The 8,984-nt window shown below is 48.1% G+C and overlaps 1 protein-coding gene across 1 annotated transcript; it reads right to left on the minus strand.

Moving 5' to 3' along the window:
* Positions 1–491: 491 nt before the first annotated feature.
* On the minus strand, positions 492–7,953 carry CD180 (CD180 molecule). The gene is made up of 4 exons (XM_035309078.1): positions 7,909–7,953; positions 5,456–5,577; positions 3,062–3,228; positions 492–2,387 (listed from the first exon to the last, which is right to left on the minus strand). Exons 1-4 carry the CDS (start codon positions 7,916–7,918, stop codon positions 662–664), a joined length of 2,025 nt encoding a protein of 674 aa, XP_035164969.1. The 5' UTR covers positions 7,919–7,953; the 3' UTR covers positions 492–661.
* Positions 7,954–8,984: the final 1,031 nt, after the last annotated feature.

Here is an 8,984-nt window from a genome sequence, read left to right on the forward strand (position 1 = left end):
AAAAGTCACATTATGGGAAAGGGGCACACAGCAAGCTCTCATCACTTGGCCAAATGCACATACTCTTTTAATCAGAATTTAATCAGAAGTGTGATAGAGGCTATTGTGGTCTGCCCTGCAGAAGTTGGTCTTATGTGACTATATGAGTGTTGCTCCAGTCCTTCACATAAAGTTTTTTCCCCTTTCACTTTTTAACCGAGCAGCATACATTAGTGCCAGCTCTCAAACAAAGCTGTTTCTCAAATGTAATTGGTTGAGAGTGAGAGGGTGAGAGTGTATTGTTATGTTTGGGCTGCTGTGATTTATTTATATTTTTTTTTTAAGGAACAAATCTTGCATTTCTTTTCTTGGATCTTCCCTCTATAGATGCCTCAGCCCTAGTGGCTGAAACAGCAAAGCTAGCATAGAGATGAACTAGGGCATCTCCTTAGATGACGGAAGATGCCAACTCCTTCTGAGATGCCTCTCCTCAAAACCCAGGTCACACTTTATTTTCCAAGATCATATAAAAAGATTTTATTATTTTTCTTAAAATGATAATAAAAATTGAAAGACATTACAAAAGTTAAGTGAAATACAGGGCCACATGAAAAAAGGTAAATTGTCTTTCATCCTAATCCAGTTACTGTACATCTCTTTACACTTAGTGCCCATCATAAACTTAGATTTGCTGATAATTTCTCTTGAAATAGTGAGCGCCCCAAATGGAGATGGCACCACAGGATAAAACCACCAGGACAACTGCAACAATTCCTGCAGTGTTGATCCCACAGGAGAGTGAGACGGTGGCCAGCGGAACCCCAGCCAGCGATTTGGGTTCAGAACATGTTGTTCCTTCAGGGTCTTTGATTTTATCTGGGTTCTGCTTGCACCAGGTGATTAAACCAATGTTGGAGCAGGTACATTCCAGGGGGTTGTAACTTAAATTGATTATGCTGCGGGCAGGTAGGGACTCTAGCTGGTCATGGAGTACAGTACGGATCCTGTTGTAGGCAAAATTGAGGTAGATGCTCTTGAGTTTTGAAAATACAACTGTGCTGAATGCAGTAAGTTTGTTGTGGCTCAAATCAACATGCTGTAGCTTTCTGAGGCTGTGAAATGCTTGGTAGTCCACCGCTGTCAGTTCACAGGATGACAAAATTAGCACCTCTAAATTGGATAACTGTTGAAACAGTTTGTTCTTTGGCACAATTCCTGACTCAAAGGTATTTTGACTAAGATCCAAGAGCACGAGGTTTTCCAGACCTTGAAAGAGATGTTGAATGCTGGTATTAATGGAGGATGAGGAAAGATTCAGGACCTTCAAGAGATGTAAATTTTTGAAGGGACCCTGAGAAGTGTCAACGTGAAGATGAGTGAAAGCAATGTCCAGCAGCTCCAGGCTACTGCCTTCCTCAAAGAGCACATCTTGGAGGTGGAGCTTTGTGTTGTGGCTCAGATTCAGGTGCCGAAGGCTTTTCAAGCCATTTAGTGCTTTGCTACAGCAGTCAGGGCTTTCAATGTGACTGTGACTTAAATCGAGGTGCTGAAGATATGCCAGTTCCTCCAAGCAGCCAGAGCCCAGTTGCAGTGTCTCCAAGTTTCCCTTGACATGGAGGTGGGTGAGAGAGGGGAAGGCAGCAGAGCTGGTGTTGCAGAGGTGCTCGAAGGAGTTGGCATTGAGAACTAACTCCCTTAGCGAGTTCATACCACTGATGCCAGGGGGCAAGGAGCTGATGTGGGTGTGAGTTAGGTCCAGCTTTCGGAGCTTGGTCAAGCAGTGAAATGTGTCAGCGTTTAGGTTTCTGAAGTGCCGTAGTTGCAAATAGAGATCCTTGACAGACATGTTACAGAGGCCTTGCAAAACATCTGGGGTTATGCTGGGTTTCTTCTCTACACCTTGAAATGTTCCCAGCCAAAGGGTCTGGACAACAGAGTTTTGTATCCCTGAAAGGACCCCAGGAATGTCAGTGCAGCCCCCAAAGTCCAAGGTGTAGAAGTGGGACTGGAAAGCTCCAGGTTCAACATGTAAAATATTATTGCCTTTAAAGATGAGAGTTATGTTACTGGTCTTCTGAAGAATGCTGACATCTTCTGCTGTGATCACCCTTATGTGGTTCATTTGAAAGTCAAGGTATTTGAGGTTTTGAGTTGGAAAGTTGAGAGGGAGCTGCAATGAAGAGATGTGGTTGCTGCCCAAGAGGAGGGTATCCAAGCTGTCCAGATTTGTCATCGGGATAAAGGATATTGTGGTTATTCCTGTCTCGGTTAAGACAAGCTGCTTCAGGGACTGAGGGCCAGCAAATGCTGTGTCGGACAAGAACATGAGCAGGTTTCCAGTTAGCACAATGGTCTGCAGGTGCTTGTTGTTGTGAAAGGCACCTTCGTACACCCAGTTGATCTGACACCTTGAGAGAGCAATAGGAACCAGCATTAGTGGCCTGTCCTGCAAAACTCTCACTAAATACCCGATACCCCAAACGGCACGTCATGTATATAAAAACTCATGATCGGTTGCCTTCAATGGGATAAAAGTGTCCATCTTTTCCATTGATGCTTGCCCAGTATTTGTAAGCTCATGTTTAAATACAGAATTCTAGGGAGGAAGCTGTACAGTAGCAGAAAAACCTTCCCTGAAATGATAGGTGTGGGAAAGCTTTTGTGGATATCATGTAGACATGAGCTTTTTATTGTTGTTAACTTAATAAAATGATTTTTCCTGTAGAAAAAATCAAGCATTTACAAGGCCCAAACATATCTTTCCATAGGTTTTAGTGAACAATATCGAGAAGGGCATAAAAAATTGGTCTAGTGTCTTTGTTGGTCTTGGCAATAGTAATACACAGAAAATAAACATTTCATCCATTGCCCTTCAAATGACTGTCACTGGAGAAGAAGCCTAGACATTGCTAAAGCAAATCAGTCTTCACTTAGTAAAATACCTCAGCAGTGCTGCTGGTGGCTTCTCTGTGAAGGCAGCAAAATGCTGCTCTGGTACACATCAGAAGCCTCCAGTTCTGGACAAGGGCAGGGGGCGGTGGTGACCAAAGCAATGTGCAGAAGTAAGGATGATCTCCCCTACCTTGTCAAGTCCAAGTAGAGAAGAGACTTCAGCCCAGAGAAGGTTGAGCTCTGGAGGGAAGGGAGCACGTTGAAGCTGAAGTCAAGGATTTCTGTTGTGACAGGTAGTCTTCCAGGAATCTCCCTCAGTCCTAAACCTTCACAGCTGTAGCTTTTATTCACTGCAATCTGTGGAAAACATATGGTGAAACTCAAAGGGGTGTGTACTGCGAATATAGATAGGAAACTACCACACTTTAAATAAAATAAATAATAATAATAATAAAATAATTTCGAATTATTTAAAAATGTAGTAGGCAGAACCCTATGAAACACCAGCTCAGGCTTGAAATGCACTGCCCCTCGGGTTTTGTGAAGTCTGTTTTTAAAACACACGCCTTGAATCTTGTGCTAATTTGAAGTGTGTCTCATCTGGAGTACTTTCTTATCCAAGTTAGCACATTTGAGGATTGTTTACCATTCTGGATGAATTATTACTCCCTTAGATGATATCCCCACAAGGTAGTTTTAAATTCTGAATTACATGAGTTTTGTAATAAAGATTACTCTCGGAGAAGTCTTAGCAAAAATCTTGCAGCGAGGAGGTGAAAAAGAGCAGGCCTGGAAATGTTTCTAGGAGGAACACGTCCAAATTAATTGGATCCCAACTGCAGTTAAGCTCTTCGGTGAGGGAATGGCAGGAATGTGTAGCTGGTGATAGACAGAGATCTTATCTGATATGCGGGGCCTTTACAATTTCTATCAGGGCTTTTCAGTTTAAAGTAAAAACGAATCGGTCTGTATGCAGTCCGCCCTGTAAATACCAGGGAAGACTCTTTAAACATGCCTGACGTGCCTTTGCCTGCTGACGGCCCAGCAGCCAGCCGGAGCCTGGGCCTGTTGCAGAGCCTGGGCCTGCTGTGGGACCACGGCCTCGTCCCGCATCCTCCAGTGCCTTCCCTGGGAGGTGGCCTCCCTGCGCTGCCAGGCCTCGGGCTGTCAGGCTGCAGGACGCCTGCTGGGGACACGTCCCGTGGGCTGCTCCGCTCGGGGGCTGCAGCTCTGGCACTGGGGCACCCTGAGCTCCTCTGCTTGTGAGGAGGTCGACTGGGGTGTCCTGGCACTGCCTGGGACATCACCTGCCGGTGCAGGGAAGTGCCCCCATTGCCATGTACACCCAGCAGCATGCGGGGAGGCCTTGTGCAGTGCCATGTGAGGGGTCTGCAAGTCCTCAGAGAAGAGGAGAAGGAGGGGGCAGCAGCAGTGCAGTGAGCACTGCAGGCCAAAACGTGTCCCTGTGGTCTGGGATGGGCAGGCAGGGGGCAAAGGCTGGAGCAGGGAGAGCAGCGTCTCTCAAGGGACAGAGAGGGAGAAGGTGTTCGTCCTCTCCTTTGGGTACAATGCCTGTCCCTGAGGGGAGCTGGGGAGCACGGGGGAAGCGGGTGGGAATTTTCACCAACACAACACTGGAACATGGCTCCTCTGCTGCCTCTTGCCCTGCCTGGGGCCCGGTGTGTGTCTCGTGGGGAGGGAGGTGACAGATGGCCGTGGTGAGCACCCAACTGGTGCTGGTAACTATGGAAATGGCAAAATATAGACTCGGAAAAGATGATGCTTTCTATATCAACATGCAACGAAGAAGCCCTGGGGCTGCCCCTTGCAATGTGCACTTTAGACAGACAACAGCCACCTACCTAGCTGTCACTGCAAAGGAGAGCAGCCACCTAGCTGTCACTGCAAAGGAGAGAGGTGCCTATGTTTTACCATCAAAACAAAGAGCTGACCTCACTCTAGTGATGCTGCAGAGCACAGAGCAGGGCTGCAAGGGAGCTGGGGAGCAGCCACCCCCTGGGGCATCCTGCTGTACAGCTCCGGATGCTCTGGTGTTTGTACATCTAATGTGATGAAGAATTTGCTGCACTCCCCAGCTGTGCAAGGAGAAGGGCTGGTTTCCACAGTGCTCCTTCTCTGAACCAAAATCCTTGCCTTCTCCCACCCTCTGTCTCACACTTTTAAAAATAAAAGTTTCATGGTCCAGCCTTTGTCCCTGGAAAAACCCTGGTGCTATCTCACTGTGCTCATGGGTTACAGTGTGCCTGCCAAATGGCACACAGAGCCACCATCATCTTACCCTGCACACAAGATGCTGGATGGAGAGCATAGAACAGGAAACAAAATCCTTGCCCCTGCCCCTTTCTGGCTCTGCTGAGAGATCCCCTTGAACATTTTGCATTCCTTTGCGCTTCCCTGGAGCCCCAGCCTGGTATTTATGGAGGGGCGGTAGCAGAAGGGAGCATGCAAGTGCCAAGAGGTGGGAAAGCAGCGCGTGTCACCAAGCACGGATGCCAGCTGAGAAGTGCCAACCAGACCCGACCTCTGTGCTTGACCTGCCGAGAGACCGGCAGCCACCACTTACCTCGGTGCACATTGTGTCTGCCGTGCTGGTGGCTCCGTAGCTGGCACAGGCGAGCACGGTGGCGATGAGGAGGCATGAGCCACATGCCATGGCAGAGCAAGGTGGGCTGCCTGGTGTCTTCTCTTGAAGAAAGTGAGACAGAGCAGCAAGGGTCAAATGAACTGGATGAGCTTGCTGAGAACAGGTTGTAAGAAGAAAAAAATTTATGCTTGATAAATCTCCTCCTAAGCATGAGCACAGCGGTAGTTTCAGACTGAAAGAGGAACTTCCCCACTTTAAATATAGTCAAAAGACTGTGCACTCATGCTTTTCTGGGGCAGAACAGATTTAAAAAATGGAAAGTGAATGCTTGTGTAGAACAAAACATCCCCATTAAGTGTGGTGGAGCTGTTAGCTGTATGTGAAACAGGTGGAGCAAAGAAAGAGGAGATGAGAATGCAGTATTCACCTGCAGGGAATATAATGCAAAAGGAAGTCTGAGCTGCACAAAATTTGGTGTATTGCTTGTGAAATTCATGAGAACTTGTAAAGCAATGAAGATACTGGCAAAAGCCATATGCCTATGTTGTTACAAAAAGGGTCACTGCTGAAAAAAGCTTCGCTCATTAGAAACAAAGCTGAAAAAAAAAAGCTGAGTCTGGAAGCGGACACTTACTGCTCATGTTTAGACTATGAGCAATGATCAGTTTTCTGGAGGGGGTCAATATTTCTCAGCACCCCAGGATGGGCACGTGCATGGCTCCTGCAGGTGAAGGGAACCGGAGTCCCGGGAGCATCCAGTCCTTACCACCCCAACAGGGTAGTATGCTCACCCTGGCAGATAGACCTATTTTTTTAAAAAAAATATTATTATTTTTATTTATTTATTTACAAGAAAAAAGGAAGCCCGTGGGGTGACAAGTGTCTTTTCAAATAAGTGAGATACACAGTGCTGGACTGGCATGGGGAGCATCCACGTGCTGAGCAGCACCTCCCAGCAGGGCTGCTGCAACCAGTGGCACAGGAGGAGAGTGAACCCAAGCGATGGCAAAGCAGCCTTGGGCAGAACCAGTAGCAGGAGCTGATGTGTGCATTGCATTTTGCCTGAGCTGCGGCTGTGCTCATCCCTGTAAGTAATTGGGGAGAGAGGGGCCATCAGCATACAGGAGCAGTGTTTAAAGTGCTTGAAAAGTACAGAGCAGACCATATTGCATCTTTGCTTAAACCACCTGTGTTCTGTTAGTGTACCCCCTGTTCAAGCACAAATGCACCTTGCTCAGCCCTGCACGATGAGCTGAAAAGCTTACTTTTGCACCGGTATGCGAATGCTCCCTGCATCTTTCCCAGCCATGTTTGCTGGAAATCCTGCTCCCCCTGCAGCTGGTAGCAAAAAGGTCAGGCAATGTGTAGTTTGGGGTGTTTGCTGCTTGTTTATTTGCAGTTTTCCATGCTAATGCTCCAAGGCTAAGGATTTTTCCTGGTTGGCAGCAGCTTTGACTTGCATGCTGCCTCTTGCTACTGGGAGGCTGTCAGCCCTGGTGGCATGAATGCTACCTCAAACCACCCACACCATAAACCTCAGTTTTAAAATGAATCAGTTGTTTTGGAAGAAAAGTCCTTTAAATCAGGAGGGGAAAGGAGCTGAAGCTAATCCTGCTTTTTTCCTGCTGTGCAAATACGTCCTTATGTGTTGTGGAATTCACATATGACACAACGGGATAGAAATGACTCCAGACATTTAATTATTTATTTATGAAGAAATGGGAGGGTTTATGATGCAAATAATCCCAGGGTCTGCGTCAGTTTTGGGTAATGAAGGTTTAGTTGTAAAAGTGATACCGGGTGACCGACGTTCCACTGAGTGCTGAGGTGCACCAGCGGTCCGAGTAACAGCCTAGTGATGAGAGGTGTGCGAACGTTTCCCCCATGTGCCCTCCTGCTTAATTTAGCTCTTTGTGCTCATAAGGGACCAAACAGGGGTGGCCTGTCCTGGGCTCGGGTCCCACCTTGAGCAGGCAGCACTGCCCTTCTTGCATGGTTTCTGCTCATGGTGGCGGTGTTTACTGATCCAAGGTGCTGGGTGCATCCTTCATCTGTCACCACATGCCTGCTCAGGAGGGCTGTAAGGCTGCTAGGAGAGTCCCCTCACCAGCATTTTCCTGTTAATATTGTTGTTGTTGTTGTTATCCTCCCTTTGCCAGTGGGGGATTCGAGAGCATGCAAGCCACCAGCACTGATGATTGCTGCATGACGGTGAGCTCTGCCAGGGGCTGAGCAAGCTGCCCCTCTGCAGCACCCCTCCTGCAGCCAACAACCCCACAAACCTCTTGCAATCCCCCTGTGGTAAAAAAAAGAAAAAAAAAAAAAAAAAAACCTCCCTTAGAGGGACACGCACACCCCACCACCACCCTCCTGGAGTTCTCCATTTTAAACTGATTTTGAGCTAGACAGGAGGAACAGCTCCTGAGGCTTACCAAAAGGCATGAGTCACCTGCAGCCTGTGCCCACATCCCCCGTGCCGGGGCGCGGCGGTGGCCTGTCCCCAGCTTCAGAGCCACCACTGAGGCAGTGTGAGTCCTGGCCGTCTCGTCAGCCTGGCCAGCATGGCACAGACGTGGGCGTTGTGTCAGCACGGGCTGTTATCACAATGCTGGAGTTATCAGGATGCCAGTTCCTGGCCCCACGGTGGTGGGTCCCATTTTTCCTTGCCATCCTGGGTCTGTCAGGGGAATCTCTGGGACCTGCTGCTGGGGCAAGAGGATGGATGGTCAGCTCGAGGGGAAACCCTGTATGGCATTAAATCCATTCAGCAGGCCTATAGGATGTTAACTAGTTGTTAAACAAGAGGAGAATTGTGTCAGTCTCAGCTCTGAACAAGAAGGCATTTACCACCCAGAACAGCAGGGCTTCCAAAATCTGTCTATGCAGAATCAAAGGATTAAAACAATTTTCAATCATTTCCTTCAAGGATAGATTTCAAGATCTTTGTTTGTAGTTTTTCAAAGAAAGAGATACACGCCTGAATGATTTATTTGAATTCTTTGTGTTAAAAACCTGGAGCTTTGTTTCCCCGAGGCAGTGGGATTTGTGCTGTGCCTGTTCTGCTGCTGCTGCGTGCCGCCCCAAGAGCACCTCATCCTGCTGTGCCACAAGCTGGCACATTTCAGCAGGAGAGCATCTGCCCCAGGCTGCTGGTCTTTTTAGCAGGAAAATCTGCATGGGCTCTTCCCCTGTGGGCTGCTGTGCCTTTGCTTGCACACGCTGGTGCGAGCTACATCATTGACATCTGACAAAATGTCCCCAGAGTGGAGGGGACACAAAGGGGACAGGGGCGTCAGGGTTGCTTTCCAGCTCAGCACCAGCCCATCTGGTGCGTGGTTCTGGGTCCTCAGCATCTCCCCTACCCCAGGAAGTCCTCTGCTTTGCTTTGCTCTGCCATTGCTCCTTCTTGGAGGGCCAAAATGCCGGTTTCTTTCCCCTGGCATTGGTGTTGAGGTTAATGCTGAAAGTACACCGCAACTGCAGTCTGCAATTTCCTTGGGCTGAGCTA

The sequence above is a fragment of the Oxyura jamaicensis genome, chromosome Z (genome assembly GCF_011077185.1).
Source record: "Oxyura jamaicensis isolate SHBP4307 breed ruddy duck chromosome Z, BPBGC_Ojam_1.0, whole genome shotgun sequence".
Classification (NCBI taxonomy): domain Eukaryota; kingdom Metazoa; phylum Chordata; class Aves; order Anseriformes; family Anatidae; genus Oxyura; species Oxyura jamaicensis.

Excerpts from the sequence above, each read along its gene's own strand:
- CD180 (XM_035309078.1), bottom strand. Across the intron at positions 3,229-5,455 it reads CAGACACAATGTGCACCGAG|ATTGCAGTGAATAAAAGCTA; the intron begins GTAAGTGGTGGC and ends TGTTTTCCACAG. Across the intron at positions 2,388-3,061 it reads CTCTACTTGGACTTGACAAG|GTGTCAGATCAACTGGGTGT; the intron begins GTAGGGGAGATC and ends TGCTCTCTCAAG.